Here is a 20,210-nt window from a genome sequence, read left to right as displayed (position 1 = left end):
CAACTGGATCCTGGGCTGCATCCAAAGGAGTGTGGCCAACAGGTTGAGGGAGGTGATTCTCCCCTTCTACTCAGCTCTCATGAGACTCCACCTGCAATCCTGTGATCAGCTCCAGGGCCTCCAGTATAAGAAGTGTTCTTTCAACAAACTACTCTCTCAGAAGCAAAGAAATTGAAACCTTATTTCTCATGGATTTGTCCAGAAGAAATCCCTGCATTTGCTCTGCCCCTCTACTGGTAACACATACACTGATTTGTCAGGCAATGGTGAACATGTGCTGCATTTTACCATAGAAACTGTACTTTTGATTCATTGTTCAGTGCCCTTCTTCCAGCATTCACTGTAAGAAATGAACTGCTCTTACATTTTAGCAGTTAAAATGCAGCAATGGTTTGTGTGCTATTAGTGTGAGCGGGTATCATCAGTTCTCCCTTGCCCCCATACAGATACAAGATTTATAAAACAGATAAAAAATCCCAGTAAACAGATTCAAGGCCTACTCTTAAATAAACTTATGTTGCAGAAATTATTTCCATACCTGAACTGTAAGATATGTAAATATTCTGAGATTTGATATATCTTATACCTATCTCCCTGGTTACCAAAGCAAGGGCTCAGGAATCCATCTCAAATATATCCCTTTTAAGAAAGGTAATGTCCCTTGATGCCCCACTTCCTTCTGTTAACAGAACATCTGTACACTTTTGTTGACTTCTTTAGAATAATAAGATTCATGTTTGGTGTAACTTCGTTCTTACCAAGGAACACTGTTCTGAACTAACTGAGGTTTGTACCACAAAATGGAGTATGTCCCCTCAGAGCCTTCCTGACTGATCTTAATTTCTGCTGCCTTTGGAATTTTCTGGAAACTCTCAAGACTGTACGATTTTTATGATTTTTATTTAAAATCTTTGCTGTCAAAATGGTTAATTTCTCATTTTGCCACATTTGAACTGTTTGCTGATAAGTCACAAAATAAGTTTGTGAAATTTTGCTTGCTGATTACTGATGCTATTTCAAGACTACATACATTGTGATCAAAAAGAAAATTCCTAGATTGTTCCAGTGATTAGTTTTACTCATCTTTTGATACCTACCGCATCCCAGATCACGTTTATCACCTCCTCTTCATTAACCTAAAAGGTGTGAGCTCTTAACTTCTTGTTCCCGCAGGCATTTTGTTCCAGATCTGTTTTTTTTTTTTTTTTAAGAGGGATATAAAAGTATGCTGCTGAGCTTCTTGGAAGAAAGCACCTCCATCAGTGTATAAATCTTGTCTGTGACATCACCAGTTGGACTAAGACCGTGCCTCAAATCAACATCACTGATTCCTATTTCATTAGGAAACCAATACTCGATTTGGCTTGGCAGGGGCTGACATAGTGTTTGTGCAGGTGTAATCTTTCTTCATCTTTGATATTGCCCTCACTGAGTGTCATGGTTTAAGGAAGTATTTTATGGCTGTTGTTTTACCTGAAGAGTTTCTGCAAGACAGAGACTGAAGCATCATGACATCACATTTACATTTGTCTTCACCACAGGAAACAAAAAGATTGCTTAGAAGAACCATACATGTAAAACTGCAGATCCAGTTTTCCAGGACAGGCTGTAAATGGTGGTTATACAGCACACAGTGCAAAGGGGGCTATTACCCCTATAGAGTGTTTATATATAGAAGTACTCAGTATTTCTGGTAGAAAAAAAAATCTGTGGCTTTCTAATGATGGAAGAAGTCAGAAATCTGACTGGTCCTTCATACTTCCTTTTCCACACTAGAGAATTTGATGGAGTTAGGGGGTGAGAGAACATAATGTTTGTTCTGCTAGGCCATTTTTAATTGTCTTTAGTGTTAATTTTTGAAGTAGTAGTTCTAATTAAGATAAAGTACCTGTCTTAATGGAACAATGAAGAGAGCTCAGTAGGTGATTATGCTTGGCAGGGGTGATTAATGGTCATACTTGGAAATTACCTTTGTTCCTGCAATGTTTCGATAACCTGCTTTAGTTGAAGTTCTGTAACCGGAGACTGCGGTTAAGATAAAGTTCACATGAGGTATTTACGCAGAGGATCAGGGTTACTAACGTAATATACTCCTGGGAGAGAAGGCTCTCCTCAGCCTATGTTCTGTATCCAGTTCTAGTAAAATAGGAGAAGTTTTCACTGTGTCTATCAGTTTGGGGAAAGAAAGTCTTTGTGGATCAATAGTAGATAGCTGTTACTGACAGTGAAGTCATTGCCTGTTTCCCAAAGCAGCGTTTCTAGCAGTTTGTCAGGCAATTGCAGGCAATTCCCATGCTTACCTCCTCTAGTTTGCTTTTATTTGGATACAGGGAGACTTGTATTTTTATCCTTTTTTAAGTCTGTCTGGATAAACAGAGTGGGTGTGTTAGATAAACGTGTAAATACAATACCACTGCAGTGCACACAAAACAGGCTTTATAAAGTTGACTTTCTGATTCTCCTTTGAGAAAGAAGTAGTACCAATTCCTAATCTCTGTTTAGAGGTTATACAAAAAGAATGTAAGAAAGTATGATCTACCAGCCAGGGAATAATGTGAGAAACATGTGAAATGGTATTGAAAGAACCTGGTAATAACCCCTCAGTGACTACACTGCCCTCAATTTTGGTATTTTTCTAGGTAAAAAGTGATGGTATGGGGTCATTTGGGTTATTTTTCCCTGTTTATTAAATAGGATGTAGACAGTTTCTTTAGATTGCTCCAGGGATTATATTCTTAATTAAAAAAGTGGTGTGGGTGTGTAAAACAAGCCATAAGATTACTTATTTCACAGTTTAAACAGAGCAATAATTGCATGTACCTTGTGCCCAAAACTTAAGGACAAGAAAGCTTACTCAGGTGTAGTCAGACAGTCAGGCTCTGCCTCAAAGTTAAACAGTTCACCAGGTGAGCTGCCAGGCACGTGAGCCTGCCTGGCTGGGAATACCCCAGGAAATACATGTACATGTAACTGCAGTTGCTCAAAATGGCCAAGAACCTTTGCTGAAAGGCAAATAATGGACGTAGCTGAAGCTGTAAAGGTCCAGTTTCCAAAATCCTCCATAGGACTGATTAAGTATGTACCATTCTGGTGGAACTGATACAACTTGGAAGCGATTCTAAACACAGATGAAGAGGTGTGTGCCTCAGTTGGAGCTCATACTCAAGTTTTTAAGCAACACTGGTTCATCACAGTCTCTGTTCCATTTTTGGGAAGTTATTAGCACAATGGGATGTCTATGGTGAGAATTCCTGGCTGTGAACCCAGCACAAGTGTGTTGCTGCTCTGGAAGAGACTGCCGATGAGGGGAACTCAGCTCTTCTACAGCAACAGGGGATTCACACAGAAAAAATGCTCAAGCATGACAGCTTGTGTGAGGGTGCAATGTCATGTAAGTGGTCACAAATCAGTGAAGGAAAAAGTAATGAATTATTCAGGACCTGTTACATTAATGTTTTATTACATGTATTAGAAAGCCTACAATGTGAATTGCGAGTATTGTTACAATAATGTTAGGAACTGCGTTTAAGAAAACTGACAACAAGCCAGTCCAAACGCGACAGCGGTGTCCAGGGCTGGGAACATTCACCAGGGTCTCCTGGGCAAAACCTGAAGAGCTGGAAAGACGGATTTGGGGCATTTCCTCCTCGGGAACACCAGGGGCAGCATTTGCTGCGTATTGAGCCACCGCCGGGACTTGCAGCGCTGCCCTGCAACCAGCTGCCTCTCGCCTGAAAGGGCCGTATCAAACCACACAGCAAATGAGATGCTGCTTGGCAAAAAGCGCATCCTAAACCTCTGGAGTTAAAATACAAACATCTTCGTTTTGAAAGATCATTCTCTGAGCTCTCCAAATTCATGTCAGAAAGGGAGAGCTCCCACAGGTACCCTAGTACCTTCTGGAGCAGCACCACTGGTTTAATATTGAAACAGCCACTTTGAAGACCCCAGCCCAGATTTTGATTGAAACACCCTTCCTTCTTCTCCCTGAGATGTGTGTGTTACTGTTACACGTGTACTCTGTGACTGACCCTCCAAAACACAGCGCTGACATCTGAGCTGTAAAGAGTGAATAAAAGCCCAAGCGAGGCCTGAAGCAAAGGTTACATTGTCCATTATTTTACAATCATTAAAATTTCATTTTATTTTCCACCTGTGCCAGCCCATTGTTCTCAACAGATGCACAGTGCTGTTGTCTATCAAATAATAACCCGCTCTTCCCCAGTTGCTCAAGGCTGGACAAAAAAATCCCCTTCTCCTTCCTCTGAAGGTAGCACATCCACAAACCTGGCTTCCCCACACCTTGTCCCAGAGAAGAATCCAAGTCTTTGCTGGGGTAAATCTGAATGCGCTGGAGGCTCTGGCTGGTGCCAACAGAACCAGATCCTGGAGACCAACATGGATGTTTGTTCCTGCCTGAAGGAGATTGGGGTCATGGAAGGGCTTTTGCACTTCCTATATATCCAGTGCTGCAGATCTTCTATGTATTTTGGGGGCAATCTCCAGGAATGTATTATTTCATCATTGGCATTCAAAGTATTTATGTGCATGACCTTGGAAAGGGAAAAAGCCACCTGAGAGGGTTATCACTAGTTCCTCCTCACCCACAACTTAATGCTCCTGGTATGATGTGATGAAATTTGTAGGTTTTTCTGACTGGCTCCCCACAGCAGCGCTAAATGAGATGATGCACCCTTATTTTAGGGATTCTAACTCCTGAAAGGCTTTCCATAGGGGCTGTGTCTCTGCACGCTTGGGGGGGGAGCATTTTTCTTCCCAGGTAGATATTAGGGAATTGTGGAGATGAAGCCACGGCAGCACGACAGCGTCTTGCTTTTAATACAGCCGACCAGCTCTGAGCTATTCCTGCCGCCTCCCTCGCAGCTCACCTCCAGCACCCCGCCGGCCACCCGTCGCAGCAAGGCCAGTTTCGGGGGCCCGGTCTCGCAGCAGCGGCCACCCCTGCTCTGCCCGGAGGGCTCGTTCAGGACAAGCGCACGGCCTGGGCTGTGCGGGAGCAGCTCCGGACCCGCTGTCCCCAGCTCCCGCGTCCCGGGGCCGTCCCGTGCGTGCGAGCGCCCGGGGAAAGACTGCTTGTTTTTCTGCCGCCTGTTCCAGAGGAATCCAGCCGGTCGGGGAGCGCAGCGCCGCGATTGATTCGAGGGCTTGCTCCTTCGCACTCGCTAGCCCGAAGGTCTCGCCGCCGGGAGGGAGGAGAGAGAGCGGGAGGCTGCGCTCCGCGGCGGCGGCGGCTCAGCGCACCCAGGTACAGAGCGAGGAGGCGAAAGGGGATTTCCTTGGCTTCCTCCCATGCAAATACCTCCCGGAGAGCGGCGGCGGCAGCGGCCCGACTCCCCTCCGCGGCCGCTGGGAGGCTCCGCGCCTCGCCCCGGCCTCCCCGGCGGCCGCGCCGCCGGTGACACCCGCCCCCCGCCTCCGCGCACCGCGGACCCGCTCCGCGCCGCACCGCGCCGAGGGGCAGCCCGGGCAGGCGGCAGCGGGCGGCGGCAGCGGAGGCAGCGCCGATAGCGCACCGGCGAGCAGCCGCCCCAGCGGGTCGGGGATGGAACGTACAAAAACACAAAGGAAAAGTGGCCGGACGGTTCTGGGTGCAAAGTGCTGGAAGTTTGTAAGTGCAACTCTGCGTTTGTAATTACGGTCTGAAGAGGGGCTGGCTTTTTCGCTTGTTTTTCCCCCCCCCTTTCTTGAAACTGTACTTGAAACTATTCAGTATCTGGGAGTATAAGGGAAAGTACGCGAGAGGAGTTCTTTGCCTGGGTTCGTAGATTGTTGCTTTTATTACTAAGGGGGGAAATAAGCGCTGAAACCAGTACGGATTTTATCCAGTGGCTGGATTAACAGCAGGCGAAGCGTGGTCTGGAAGTCCACTGACTGACATTGTTCCGGAGCGGGGGATCCGTCTCTCTTATTTTTAGAGGAACTACAATTTAGCGGCAGGCAGTTGGACACGGTGATAAACCGAAGAGTGGCTAGCAAAGAGCGGGCGAGAGAAACGAGAAAGCACAAAGACTAAACTAAGCCGAGCAGCCTCCACCTCCTTCCCCGGCTCTTTATTTGCATATTTACTAAAGACTTTAGGAAAAAAGAAATAAATAGAGAAAAAAGAACCCACCACCAACCCCACTCCACCAAATCGGGATTTTCGGGCCGCCGGGGGTTTCTCCGTGCCGCCGAGCACGCCCATGCCTTAAATTTCCACTTCAAGGAATAAGCCCCCCGCTCCCCCGAAATGAAATAAACCCAATAAACCTGCCAAGTCTCACTCATTCCCGAGGGAGATCTCCTTCGCACAGGGATTCATTTCGGAGGCAGCGGCTCGCTTTATCTTTTTTCCGCCCCCCTTCCCCCGGCGGATCCCCCCCCCGTACCCCGGGCGTCCCCCGACCCCCTGTCCCCTGCCCGGCCGATGCTGGCCCGACCCTAACGATCCCCCCCCCTTTGCCCCGTCCTCCCGCTCTCCCCGATCTGTCAGCCCCCCGCGGGGCCGTCACCGCCCGGGGGCCGGGTCGGGGTGGGCCGGGGGCTCGAGGCTGACCGCCCTCCGCCCCGCCGCCAGCCCCCGGCTCGGGCTCCCGCCGCTGCCCCCGCCTCTCCCCCCCCTCCTCCGCCTATCTCCATGCGGCAGTGAGCACCGACCCATCCGGAGGGCCAGGACCGGCAGGCAGCGATGGGCGACACGGCTCCCCCCCCGGCCGCGGGGCTGGGGGCCGGGCTGCTGGGGGGGGGCCCGGCGGCGCCCCGTGTGCACAGCGCCATCGTGGAGCGGCTGCGGGCCCGCATCGCCGTGTGCCGCCAGCACCACCTCAGCTGCGAGGGGCGCTACGAGCGGGGCCGCGCCGAGAGCTCCGACCGTGAGCGGGAGAGCACCTTGCAGCTCCTCCACCTCGTGCAGCAGGGGCAGGGCGCCCGCAAGGCCGGCAAGCACCACAAGGCGCCCGCCGCCGCAGGACCGGGCACCGCAGCGGCCACCGCCACCGCCGCCGCGCCGCCGGACTACCACCAGCACCTCCTCAGCAACGGCGGCATCAACGGCGAGCAGCCGGCGGGGGAGCAGCGCGCCTCGGCACTCCTGGCGGTGAGTCACAGCGCCCCCTGCCCGCGGGGAGGGGCTGCACGCGTGGCGGCAGGGAGAATCCCCCCCGGGATCCCCTCGGGGCACCCGGCCCCGCAGCCATCCCTCCGGTGAGGCGCGAAGGTGGGGCCGGCCCCGAGGCCTGTCCCCACCCGAGGGCGGTCCTGGAGGGCTGTCCGTGTCCGCCCGGCTCGGCCCGCTGTGCTTCATGCCCCCTGTGTTGGGTCCTGCGAGGCGGTGGGCCCCGCTGTGGCATGGAGGGTGTGAAGAGCAGAGGGGAGGTCTGCGCGGCCCGGGGCAGGGCAGCTGAGGCACGTGTCTTCCCTCAAAGCCATTCCGGGACTTCTGGGCTTGGTTTTTCGTCTTTGAAGCAGTTTGTGGTCCTAAAAACGTGTTGTGTGCCCCTGTCATCACCCTGTGAGGCGGTGACAGCAGGCGTCCCCGAGGAGGGGCACTGGCGGTAAGCTCATAGCGCATCCCCAAGCAGGGGTGAGAAGTAGTGCTAAGGCTAAGGCTTCGTTCATGCTAAGATTTGCCCCCCCACGCCCCATATTATCCCATCCAGTAGCAGCTTCAGACAGTGATTTCCACTCTAGGCAACAGTTTGTTGCCGCCTCCCTCAGCCTTGGCCGGTTTATATGCATGAGGCAGATGGGCAGCGCTGAGAAGCAAGAGCCAGTGTTTGGCTGTGCCCAGCCGGTGGTTGTAGGCAGCTCTCAGTGACGTCCCCCTGAGCTGGCACCTCCAGAAAGGGCTGGGTTGTTGTTACCACCGTGCGTGTTCCACCGAGCAGCGTTACATGAGTTTTCCAGGTACTGCCGCGTTGTAAATGGCAGGTTGGACCTTGTTCAACTGGAAATCACTCTGAACATACCAAGGAGGCGAAGCTTTGTCTCCTGTTACGAGCAGTCCGCGTACCTTGCTTTTGAAGGCTTGTGCTGCGCGGTGCTGCCATCCAACCCCTAATTCTCGGCACACATGTGAAATATTAAGAGTGACTGCGTCCTGATAGGCCCGTGCCTGCTATTGGAACGGCTGAAAATAGATCTCTCCCTCCGCTCCAGACTTCAAACTTATCCTTCTCAGTGCCTGACGTATGCTAAAACGGGACCTTTGTGGTTGTTTCTCCCTTCTTCCCTGGGAGCTCGCTGCGGTGCGTGGATCGACGCTGAGGGCTGCGTTGCTCAGCATCAGTCGTGAGAGTGATGATGTAAGCGTGAACGCGATAACATTGTGTCCAAAGGGAGCTTAGGCGATTTGACCTGACTCAGTGCTCAGATTAAATCTCCCCACGTTCCTTGTCACAATCAAGAAAGCCATTATCTTATTTTTCCAGCGTGTATTGATGAAATGCATTGCACTTGTCATGTGGGGAGAAAAAGGCCTTTTGCCTAATAATGTATGTCCCAGAAAAAAATCCACTTTCTGAAATCAGGGAACAGGCCGATGTGTTTTGTTTTGGTTTGGGTTTTTTTATTTCACTTGTTTTGCTAGTCGTTACTATTATCATGAGGTAGCTGGAGGCAGCTGTTTGGTAGTGCTAAATGAAACAGCTCCAAAGGAAATACTGGAAGATTTTCATCTTTGAAACTCAGAGAAGTTGTCCTTGTTTCTGGAATACCACTTGTGATTGTTACCCAGCTCTTTGCTGGACAGTGCCGTGTAGGACCCTCACCCCTCATTGCAAGATGTGTTACCTCTCAGATAACTCCATGCAATGCCTGCCTTTGACAAGAGAAAGGTCTGACAAAGTCTCCCCCAGTTTTGCATGCTAGTGTTCAGTAATCCTGCTGACAAGGTACGTGACTTCACTGAGCATGACGTTTGAGGCCCTGAACCATGTTTTGACACTGAAGAAATCCTGGCTTATGAAGCAGTATTGTTGTAATGGTATCACTGCACATCACTGATCCTCCCACTCTGTGCTTGACACAGCCATTCCTCATTTGCTGCTCTGGTAGGACTGCCTAATTAAGCAGCAGAGAAAAGCATGGGTTCAAAGTCACGTCTCTGTGTCACAGAGGCACATGTTCCCATCACCGAGAGCTCCTTAGAATATTGTTGTGAATACTGAAAAGGAAAAGCAAATCACAGTGTCTGGGATGAGTTCAAGGGGCAAAGGGTCATACCCCAGGTAGTACAGCACTGTGCTCCTGTACTTGAAAATGCAGAGGGCGGGGACAGGCCAGGAAATTGCCAGGTCTTGGTTTTGCTCCAGCCATAGCTGAAGGAGAAATTTGCTCTACCAGTTATTCCAAGGGTGCTTGAGCAAGAGGAAGGACAAGGCAGACTGAGCCTGTTGTCCTGTGTGTTATAAATAGATGGAGAAGAGAACCATCTTAAGCAGAATTCATCTGCTGTGGGGTGTTTCCCCAGAGGAAATCCAGTAGAAGCTTTATATGCACTGTTCCTCTAATTCTAGACTTTTGTGTACAACAGACAGCAGGTCTGGGGTGTGCAGGGTCCTGGAACAAGGTGCACCTCTAAGCTTCAGTTATGGCAAGTGCAGCTTCAGCATGGGGAAGCACAAGAGGAGTGTTTGTGAGTCTCACACTGAGCATGGGAGGTTGGACACACATCTCTGACTCCATGGGGTATTGCAAAGCTCCACCTGCCTTGCTGTGGGTCCACCAGTTAAAAAAGCCGACTCAGATAAGTACAAAGGCAGCCATAACTCTTTGGGGAGTTCTGGCTATCAGAACACTGGCTGCAAAACCGAGATTATCCCCACGCTTCCTCTCCTGAAAATAGCTGGGTTGTTTCTTTAGCTCTGCAGGTCCCACTGCTCTTGTTACACGTGTGCCTGTCATATTTAGTGGCATTGGATGGGTCGTTTACGCAGTTGTACTCAAGAGTAAATATTTGACACTTGATAACATTTGAAACAATGTTCACTTGAACATATCAAAGAGCTTGAAGTGATTATCTAGTTGTTGATACTATTAGTTGATAATGATCTTTTCCCAGTGGACAGTTTAAAACTGAAGAGAGAGTTTTTAGTGGGGTTTGGTTTAGGCTTAATTTGGCAGCGTTACTTTGATTTTTGAGAAGGCATCTTTGGCAGCAGCATGTTCTAATTGGGGAGTGGAGACCAGATTTTTTAGGACCAATGGATGTGGGTACATGTGAAGGAGAAATTTATTCTCCAGGACATGACTAGGAAAGCTTTAGTGCTTTCTGCCTCCCTGCATTTCCCAAGAGCTGACATTTGTTTATTTATATGGTGGTGTTACTTTTCATGGTGCAGAGTGGAGCAGATAAAATATTCTGTCTTTCTTTTATACATACATCTCTATGTATGTATATGTCCTCCAGCACTTAGCTGTTTATATTATTTATGTTACATGTAAACAGTTAGCTTTGGAGGGCATTCCTCAGTGGCTTAAGCGCTGAATTGGTAATACCGAAGCTCTTGCACTGCAGTTTCAAATCTCCAGCAGCTAATTCATTCCTTCATTCTTCTGACACAGGCTGAGCAGTGTTCGTTTTGCTCTGTGCATGTTGTGGACCCTGTTTCATGGACATTGTTATATTAGTCTGGTCATGTTCTTTCATTGCAGCCATCACACCAGTAGCTCTGAGTGTGTTAAGTGATGTTTGTCATCAGTCACAAGGGATATGTTCTACTTTCACCCACGTCAAATTTGTGCTGAATTTATTGTTATAAGGATTAGTTTAAAATGTTAATTAAATATATTAATATTTTCAGTACTCATAAGAGTGGCTGTGAAAGTGGCCTGCTCCCCGGATGTAGTCTGCACGCAGGTGAAAGAGAGAAGGGAAAACAGTCCCATAAAGACAGTGTAGCCAAGGAATAGGGTAATGGGTTCATTCCCCCTACTCCCCTGAATTCTCATCAATGGCAGAATAGATCTGGAAGAGTCAATGGGTTTGTCCCAGTTCCCTGAGGACCTCAGTGGAAGACAGGGCTGCCTGAGTGGTGCCAAGTTTGGCTTGTGAACCTCATTTTAGGCAGTTATGTTATGCGGAGATCCTTTAATGTTCATGGAAGCCCTGACTTTGTTTCCTAATAACTTTTTTTATGATCCGCGCTGTACTTGCTGAGGTTTGGCCTCCCCTGTGCTAACATTAATGATCCTCAAGTATTTTAAAAGGGAGGATTGTGCTCTGGTATCTTTGGCCCAAGTTTAGACTTTCCCCATCTCCAAAGCTCTTTGTTTGCTAGGTGGCTGGCAGGGTTGCCTGAAGGAATAGGTGTGTTTTCCGGTTCTGGACATATGTAACTTTTGGAAGCGCTCTGAAGGAAGCAGTATAAGGTGAGCAGCTATGGGGTAAAATGACATTATGGAGTGGTGAGCAGAAGTGGGTTCTGCAAAGCTGGGGTGGGATCTTTTGACTAACAAAGTTTGGTGCCAGAGCAATGAAATGTTCTGTTTGTGAGGTGAAGGACCACTGTCTGCCCCTTATGCTTCTGCTGGAGCAAAGCTGGGTTCTGATAAATTCAGTGTACGTAACCAAGTCAGGTAAAATGAGTAACTTACATTGCCTGTGGGGGTACAAAACTTTGCGCTGCTATCATGGGCCCTCTGGCCGGCTGGGTGCCATTTGGTTAGGGTAGACATGGGCACCATTTAAAATCTTTGCTCCCCTTGACTGTGAGACATTTTCTGAGCCAAACTCAAGAAGACCCCTGGAAGCTGTATAAAAGCTATTCCTAATGAAAAGTTCAGCAAGTTAATTTGTAAATGTATGCCCGCATAGGAGCCTTTTCAGTCCTAGCTCTCCAATCAAGTCACTTGCCTCCTTTGAAGCCTTTCAAGTTTTGAATACGCTTGATGAAAGTCTCCTGCATTCTGAAACTGTTTAACACTGTTTCCACCACCAAAGTTTCTGTAGGTAACAACCAGATCAACGGTTTGTCTGACAGGACTTGACATACTCTCCAAGGCTAACCCATGGGCTCCTTAACTTCCGTGACTATTACAGCAGGTCCTCTGATAGAGCCCTTGCACCCCCTCCAGTACTCAGATTGAGTTCCTGATTTGTAGCACCACAACAAAGGAGAGTGATGCACAGCTTCTCTTCCTTTCGTGCTAGGAAGCGTGACTCCAGTAAACTGCTAGCCTCTCTGTGGGGAAATCTGAACCTTAGGAAGGTACACCTGAGTCAGAGAAGCTGCTATGCTGAAACTCTGACTTCACTATCATTACTTCTCCCCTTGCAAAGAACAATGCCTGCAGAAGGTGTATGTGAGGTTTGGTTAACTTGCAGTGACCAAAAAACCCCAGCAGCTAGGTTAGTCAGCAGATTAAGAAAGGCATAACATGCCTCTTCCTAACTGCTGTCAACGGTCCTGTCTACCAAGATACCATCTTCAGAGGCTAATTGTAGTCTGCCTTTCTTATCAAATATGTTGGCTCACAAAAACTTCACCCATGGCTCATTACTGGAGAAGAAGGGGGCTCTATCCTGGCCCCTTTGACAACTTTGGGAAGGGTAGTATCTTCACTGATGCATTTATATTGCACCTATGTGGTGTAGAAGGAGCTGGAAGCTGGCAAGCTGCTCCTGCTGACAAAGCAGTGGCATAGAGGTGCCAGCCCTGCCAGCAAGCTTCTCTGTGACCTTGTGCATGTCTCCTGTTGTGCCACTGTTTCTCTTCTGTGCTTGAGCTCTTCAGGCGGCACCGTATCACTGCCCAGCCATGGGACACTGGTCTCTGCTGAGGGTGGAGTTCTACATGACAATGACCTAACACCATCACAGGAAGGTAATTAAACCACTATGCAACACTTTAGAGGGCACAAACTCAGTTACACGGTGTGCAGAAAAACTTTAGGCACCTGGCTGCTTGAAGAGAAGAGGAACAAGATCTTTGGCGTCTTTGGCCTCTTCATGGTGTCTGCATATGAGTGTTCCCAGGGATAGTAATCCCAGCAGCAGTAGAATGAAGCTGATGGGATTCACGACAGGGCTGTCTTTTCCACAAATCTGAATCAGCGGCTGTAAACCTTACTCATATCATGCTGCTACAGTTTGGAACAGCTTTGAGCAGTAAAAGAGGCAGTGGTCTTGGCTGCAAAAAAGGAGTTGGTGCCAACTTAACAGTATTAAGAGACAGATTTATTTATTTTTTTTAGATGAAAGCATAAACTATTTATGGCCCAGATTTGCCATGAAAAGCTTCCTATAGCCACTTGAGAGCCAAATTGTGAATTTTTCATGCCTTGTCAAGTTCTTCCAAAGTATTATTAGATGCAGGTAATCAATCCATAATTGTACTAAAGTGCCAACACCAATACATAACACAAAATACCTTCAACTCTCAAGCAGCAGTTCTTAGGTATGAGTGCTAAACCCTCAGTGTTTCTACTCTGGTCTCTAGGATCTATTCAACCTATTACTCCTGTTATTTCACTTCCATAGACCTAAGTTTCCTCTATTTATCCCCTTTGTAAAGTGCATTGAGATCTGATGGTTTGATGACTTAGAAGCCAAATGCATTATTGATGGAGCCTAAGACAGGAGATTTGAATGTTTGCTTTGGCAAAGCCACAGGCAATGTTTACAAGTTGATGGATTCTTCTTATTTGACTTCTGTGTCTTGGGCCTTAGAGGTGCACTCAAATCACCTTTGACCGACAGGCATGAGTACTGGAAATACAAGCCCAAATGAGTCTTTCATCTAATCAAATTACTCCCAGAGCTGGGTTTTTATGGCACCACGTTGCCAAGATTCACAGTAAAAGTGCAAGATGTGGCAGTGCCCCTTCCTTTTAGGAGAGAAAAGCATTTTCCAACTTTTCATTCATAATCACAAATGTACCATTCATATTTTCTTGCTTTACTTGCTGTTGATTCTGCACCAGTTTGTACTCAAATTAGCCTCTCAATTAAGTTGGATGTGTCCAAACACTTCATGTTCTTGATGCTCCAGCAAAGTGGGAGCAAAGTGGGACTGGAACTGAAAGCATACACTTAAGAAGTCATCTGTGCTCCATTGAGGCTGCAGCTGCACCACAGCACTAGCAGGTGGGAGCCACCTTGTCCTGCATGTGTTGCCTCCCATCTGGTAGCAATGGAGGAAGGTTCATGTTTATGGCTGAAGGTGGGAGAAAGACTCAGAAATACTTCTTAGTGGAATACCTTACACAGAATTCCAACACACTCACTGAAAAATTCATTTTGGGATTAATTTGAAAACACGTCATGCCCATGGCTTCACATACAGGTGTTGGCAGTTCCCTGAAGAAATTCCTTTTGTTCAGAAATGGCTCCTGTAGCTGTTCTTATCTGTGTCACTCAGTTACAATTGTGCTGCACTTGCAAACCCAGATGAATCAAGGTGCAGAGATATTAGTACTGATTAAAAACGGGTGTGAAAGTGCTTCTGACACAGTGAGGAAGCTGGTCTTGCGAACCTATTTACCTGCTGCCTGAGCCTACAGCTGGCTGAAAGACCTGCTAAGTTCCTGGGCTAACAGATGAAACCCCAGGAAGGTTCATCCTGGCTATTCTGTTTTGAAACAAAACATGCTATTGTGCAAAAGTCATCCCCGTGGTACCCTGGCTTTATTACAGAGCTCTGCAGGCACCTCCCTAGAGTAGGTGTTACACAAACACCCAGTGAGGACTGTGCCCTTCCCCACATACCTTAGGGCCTCAAGAGACAAGATAGACAAAGAATGGAAGGAGGAACAGAAGCACAGAAAGGTCAAGTGTCTTGCCCAAGGTCAAACAGCAGGTCAGTGGCAGAGCTGGGAACGGAGCCCAGATTTCCTGACTCCTAGTCCAGCACTCTATTAATCATCTCTTTGCTTTGTGTTCTGTGGCCTGTTACTGTCCATAGGAAATGTGAGGATGACTTTCCGACAGCTACAGATTTACTTCTTAGTTTTGGAAACTATTGATCATCAACAGATTATTGAGATAAAGGGGTCATGTACTGGGCATATGCACTCAAGGATTCAGAACTAAGTGCTTTAAGTATTGATTTCATTCTGTGACATTCAAAAGCTGTATTTCGTAATCCCAAATGTCTCTTCTAAGTCAGTTTTTTAGTCTTTTTCCCTTACATTGTGTACCAAGTGGTTTGTTTTTACAGAGTTACTCATCACAGTTGAACTCCACATTGGTGCTTGCCCTATAAATTATTTCTTCCTTGAAAATAAGTTACAGCAGTTATTTAGTTAGCAGGGCTTTTCTTCTCTGTGGAATTTACCGCTGAAACAGTCAGAAAAGCAGAGTCAAAAGTCCTGAGACACTTCTGATTCTTACTTATTTTCATTCCTCACCATGCAATGGATTCAGTTTTCAAAGGATTTCAAAGGAATTATCTTGACCACAAAGTTAATTACACCTGTGAGATTCCTTTTATTCTTCCCCAAAACTGTGACTTGAGGCAAAACTCTGGCTACTGTGGTAATGACTTACGAGAGGCTCTTGTAAACAATAGTATAATCACTTTCTTATAGTCATGGCAACAGTGCTTAAGCAATGAGCTCGCTGAACATAATGTGCGCTGTCTCCACTGAGTAGCTGTAGCAGTGCTGAAGTGTGTATGCTGCTCATTTTCAGAGGACTCAGGGACATAAATTATTCAGGAAAACAACACTGCTTCAGAATGCGTCTTTGAAACTGTTGTATTTTGTACTAGCCAAAGAAAGATGCTTATTGGTGCTGGCAGGGCTGTGTCTAATTACTGTATGACAGTGCACTCCTTGGGTCAGGTCCTCCCCTCCTGAATTTAAGGGTCTTTCTCAAACCACTTGAGAACTGTGCTACCTGTTGGCAGGGTCATGCTTCCCCTGGTAAGGTTTGCCGCAGTGTGAGATCCCTGACGGGGAGGGCAGAAGGGCTCAGGAGGATGCATCCTGCACATATGCATGGTGTGACAGGCTGTGCCTTGATGCTGAGGCAGGAACTTACTTAAATGAACGAGGGGTTCACTGCAGCAGGGCTGATGCCTTCCTTGGCCCAGAGGATCACCTGGATCTCCATTCAGTGGGTTAGGGAGGCACCTTGGACAATGGATGGCTTCAGAGGAAGCTTCAGAATTGAACCCCAAGACGAGGAGTTGTCTCTGATGTTTCTGTTTATTTTGTTTTCACAGCTCTCTCATTCAAATAACTAGACCTGGAGGAAAGACCTTGTTGGCAACAGTTGTTGTTTTGGGATGAGTCATTCCACCAGATTTCTGAAATGCCACCCCAGTGACAGTTGGCGAAAATGCTGCATGGGCTGTTCAGTTTATGTTTTTCACTTTGGAAAATCAGACCATTTATTTAGGGTTCTGTTGCTTTAGAAACCATCTCAAGACACTCCAACATCTTACCCTTTCCCATTCCCTTTCCTATTCCCATTCCCTTCTTCCTTTTTCCCTTCCCTTTTTCTTTTCCCCTTCTTCCCCTCTCCTTCCTTCCCTTTCCTTCCCCCCTTTTCCCTTTTTTCCCTTTCCCCCCTTTTTCCTCATTGCTGTGGTAGCTCAATATCTGAGCTTCTGAGTCTTTATTTTGATCAGATTGGCCCCTCCTGAAACCGCCTATAGGAATTACTGTGCACATGGCACTGTGGATTCATCAGCCTAATGCAGGATCAGGCTCTCTATTCCTTGCCATTGTGCTAATTTATAGCTAATTATTTTATTTTCCAAAGAAATGCACTCTCTCTGCTTCTCTAAAAGCTTTTGCTTCATCATCCTTCCAAGCTAGATACACTTGGTCTTCAACGTGGGGCTGCTTACCTCTGTGGCCCAGTTCCCGGAAACAGTTATGCATGTGGTTAATTGTGCACACATGGGTAGTCGCACTGAAATCAAGATGTGTAGAATTAAGCAAGTCTAGAACTATTTGCAGGCTTTGGTCTTTGTTCAACAAGCAGGCCTCAGCCTGGCTCAAGTCCATGACATGCTACAAAAAGGAATCAAATTCAAAAGTAAGTAGTGTATTAATTACCAAGTGACTGATTTCCTTAAACCGGTTAATTCTGTACTTTTAAAAGCTCCTTTCCATTTTTCCTGCAAATCCGATTGCCCTTCCTTTCGCACTCATTTTTCCTCCTCGCTGCTCAACTCCCAGCAGACCTGAGCTGCCAGCCACATGATCCCCTTTCATAATGATTTGAGTTCCGATGTTTCTTTTTTCCTATCAACTTTGTGTATAGCCATGATGGTTCCTAGGACATATTTTGGCCAACTTTTAAGGAGAGAGAGACCCAGTGTTTCAGACATTCATTTCCAAGTGCAGTATTAAATATAATCCTTATAATTATAGCACTGCCACTTGGACCACTGTAGTTCAGGCTATGTCAATATGTTGTCAAAAGCTCTCTTTTTCAGGAGCTAGAACTCAGTCATGTTGCTTGAATTGAGATGTGATGGCCAGCAGCTGCAGACACACACTGGCCCCATCCCCATGCCTCCCTGCTTTTTCTTTCCTTTTACCACAAAATCCTCTTGCTTTCCCTCAAGGTCATGAGTTTACAGAACAGAGATAATGGTTGATTACAGGCTAAATTATTCTGAGCCACCCTTTTGGGTAAGTCTAGATTGTCCTTCCAGGGGCTCCCTGAGGCAACCTGAAGGCACAATCTGCTATCTGTGATGATGGAGCACAGCCCCAGGTGCAGCTGAAGGCCGTCCTCAGGCTATGCATGACTATCCTCTGTGTTGGAGCTCTTAGGATGCCATCAGTGTCAGGATCAGCAGCTAAGAAAGCTGTTGGCACGCCTGCGCTGGAGTCTGTGAGGCTCCTGTGTAAGCAGGGCTGGGAGCACCGCAGTCTTTTCACCTCTCATTGCCTTGGTCAGTGGCCATACAGACCTTGCTATTCATCTATGCAAAGGCATCATGACCAGGGTAATTCCCAGCAGCAGTTTATGCTGCAAGTTTAACGCACACCTTTTTAGCTCTTTGGGAACTGGGAGGAAAACCAGCTTTGAGCTGGAAACAAAAAATGGGAAAAATTGGTATCTGGTAGTTGTATAACACAATCCTGTTGGTTTTGGTCCTTAAAAACCAAAACAAAACCCCAGCATTCAAAGATGAGATATCCAGGCTTTTAAAAGTGTCACTTGCCAGTACACAGTAACTACTTTTCATAAGGCCCTTTAGTCCATGTATTTACAGGTGGACCAGAAAAGCTCTGCAGAAGTTAATCCAGGCCTTGAGTAAACAGTGTGAACTTCTAAAACATCCTGTATATACCAACCATATGTAAGGCTTTTGACGTACATTTGTACCACACACAATACATCTGAGGGGCCTGACAGAGCCAGGATGGCTGGTGAGGTCAATAACCCCCTTGCTAGTGTACTAGATTGTGTGTTCATTCTGTCAAGCCCCTGAAGGGTAACTGCATTTGGATGACCAGTGTGTCGAAAGGGCTGTTTACTGAAACGGTCCATTATGTGGTTTTCAGAGCCCTCCCCCAGGATGTACTGTCTGTGTTCGGGTCTCCCAGGCTGTCTTCAAAGCAGGCTTTTTGTCACAGGTCAGAAGGACTCTTCACCACAGCTTCTTTTGGTCATAAAACTCACACTCATCTCCTTCCCCTGGTAAAGTCCTTCTCTGCTGCCCCCCTCCTCCACTTCCCAAAGCCATCAGCCATTCCTCCTCCTCCACAGTCACCACTCTGTCACCTGGTCTGTTGCCCTCCCTCCTCTCCTTTCATGCTCCTGACACTGCTTCTTAATGTTGTTTTTCTAGCTTGGAAGGGCCATAGGGCCAGGCTAACAGAGAGATGCTGAACACATGACTTCCACATGTTCTCATCTTCCCTCACACTGCTTCTCTAGCTGTCTTTCTCTCTGTGCTTCAGCTGGAGATCTAATGACCATGAGTGCATTCTCTTCTCCTCTCATTAGTTTTATAAAGGCTGAGCTGAAAGGCCCTGCATCATTGTCACAAGAAACTTAGAGCAAGAACTTCTGAGTTAGCATGCATTTGTAGGTTCTCTGGTGTCTCACCACAGGCCATGGTTGCTCACAAACTGGACATGCAGTTGTGTATGCTAAGGCTCCAGTTCAGGAAAATACTTGTTTGAAGCTAAATATATGATTAAATGCTTTTCAGTTTGAGTGCTACTTCCTTGAAGTGGGACCCTGTACTGGAGAAGCCATCTTTACTGGCCTCATTTGGAGCATGCAAAAGGTTTCAGAACAGTAGTATATCCATTATTAAATAGGGCAGGGTGGTGTGGGCAAAGCAGAAAATGTAGAGGCTCTCCTGGTCATCTCTTATATTTCAACACATGCTTTGGAATCTGAGTGTCTCTCAACTCTAAATATGTTTTGGTAGTGCTGCTGCCTACATGCAGCTGTAATGGTCTGTAATGTGATTGTGTTGCTCATGTGCAGATCATTTAAGTCAATTACAATTAAATGAAGAGCAATTAAGTCTTAGAAAGGAAATGTTCTTATCAATTTAGTAGTATTTTTATGACTGTGCTTGATGGTGTGTTGGGCCCTTGGACCCTTGGATTCCTCTCCTGCATCCCCGTGGTCAGTCTGGGAACAGCTAGGAGTCCAAATCTTTTTGACTTATAACATCTAGGCATTCATCTTCTCTGTATTGAACTGAAACCAATAGGAACTGGACACCTAATCGTGTTTTTGGATCTCAGCCTAAAATCTCTGGAGTGCTTTGGGAAATGTATCCCTAGGAGATTTTGCTTGAGTCAAGAACATAGACTTGAGCCATTGCTCACAAAAAAAAAAAAAACAACCCAATGTGAGACATCAGTGCATCTGTCAATGAGTCATCCATCGGTGCCAGAGGTCAAAGTATTCTTTGTATTGACATAAGAAGTAGTCACCTATTTACTTTCTGAGATGATGCTTGTCCTACTAACATGACATTTTGGTTTGCCGTACAGTAAAAACACTATTTTTAAATGCCTCGTATAAAGACAGGCATTGTTGTTTCTTTAGAAGTTAGAAATATTAGAGTACAAATGTAAAAGGCCCGTTTCCTTCCTTGCTTGCATGTGTGGTCTAGGAAAAATCCCCAATTGTGCTAGCAAGAGGCTGTCCAGTTTCGTTTCTTGCCAATGACCTAAGTGTTGCTCCTTTAGAGTGGGCTGAATTGTTATTTTATCATTGCCTTCTTCTGATCTGTCACTGTTTCTACTTTCCCTCTGCTTTGGCTTCTTGTTCTTCA

At 46.8% G+C, this 20,210-nt stretch overlaps 1 protein-coding gene across 5 annotated transcripts in view; it reads left to right on the top strand.

Annotated features, from left to right (window-relative positions):
- The first annotated feature begins 4,746 nt into the window (after nucleotides 1–4,746).
- The window catches only part of MAML2 (mastermind like transcriptional coactivator 2), a 214,290-nt gene continuing 198,826 nt past the window's right edge, over nucleotides 4,747–20,210 (top strand). Inside the window, exons 1-2 of one of the 5 annotated variants that reach the window (XM_062639346.1) lie at nucleotides 4,747–5,266; nucleotides 5,937–7,096. In XM_062639346.1, the coding sequence (XP_062495330.1) occupies nucleotides 6,689–7,096 (408 nt within the window). In that variant the 5' untranslated portion in view covers nucleotides 4,747–5,266; nucleotides 5,937–6,688. Of the gene's footprint in view, nucleotides 5,267–5,386; nucleotides 5,630–5,807; nucleotides 7,097–20,210 lie in introns of those variants that run through there. The other 4 variants (XM_062639344.1, XM_062639345.1, XM_062639342.1 and 1 more) reach the window with 4 other exon arrangements.

The sequence above is a fragment of the Pezoporus occidentalis genome, unplaced genomic scaffold (genome assembly GCF_034315485.1).
Source record: "Pezoporus occidentalis ecotype Australia unplaced genomic scaffold, CSIRO_AGI_Poc_V1 ctg6, whole genome shotgun sequence".
Classification (NCBI taxonomy): Eukaryota; Metazoa; Chordata; class Aves; order Psittaciformes; family Psittacidae; genus Pezoporus; species Pezoporus occidentalis.
The sequence above is the reverse complement of the archived record's forward strand: the minus strand, read 5'-3'. Positions and strand labels throughout refer to the sequence as shown.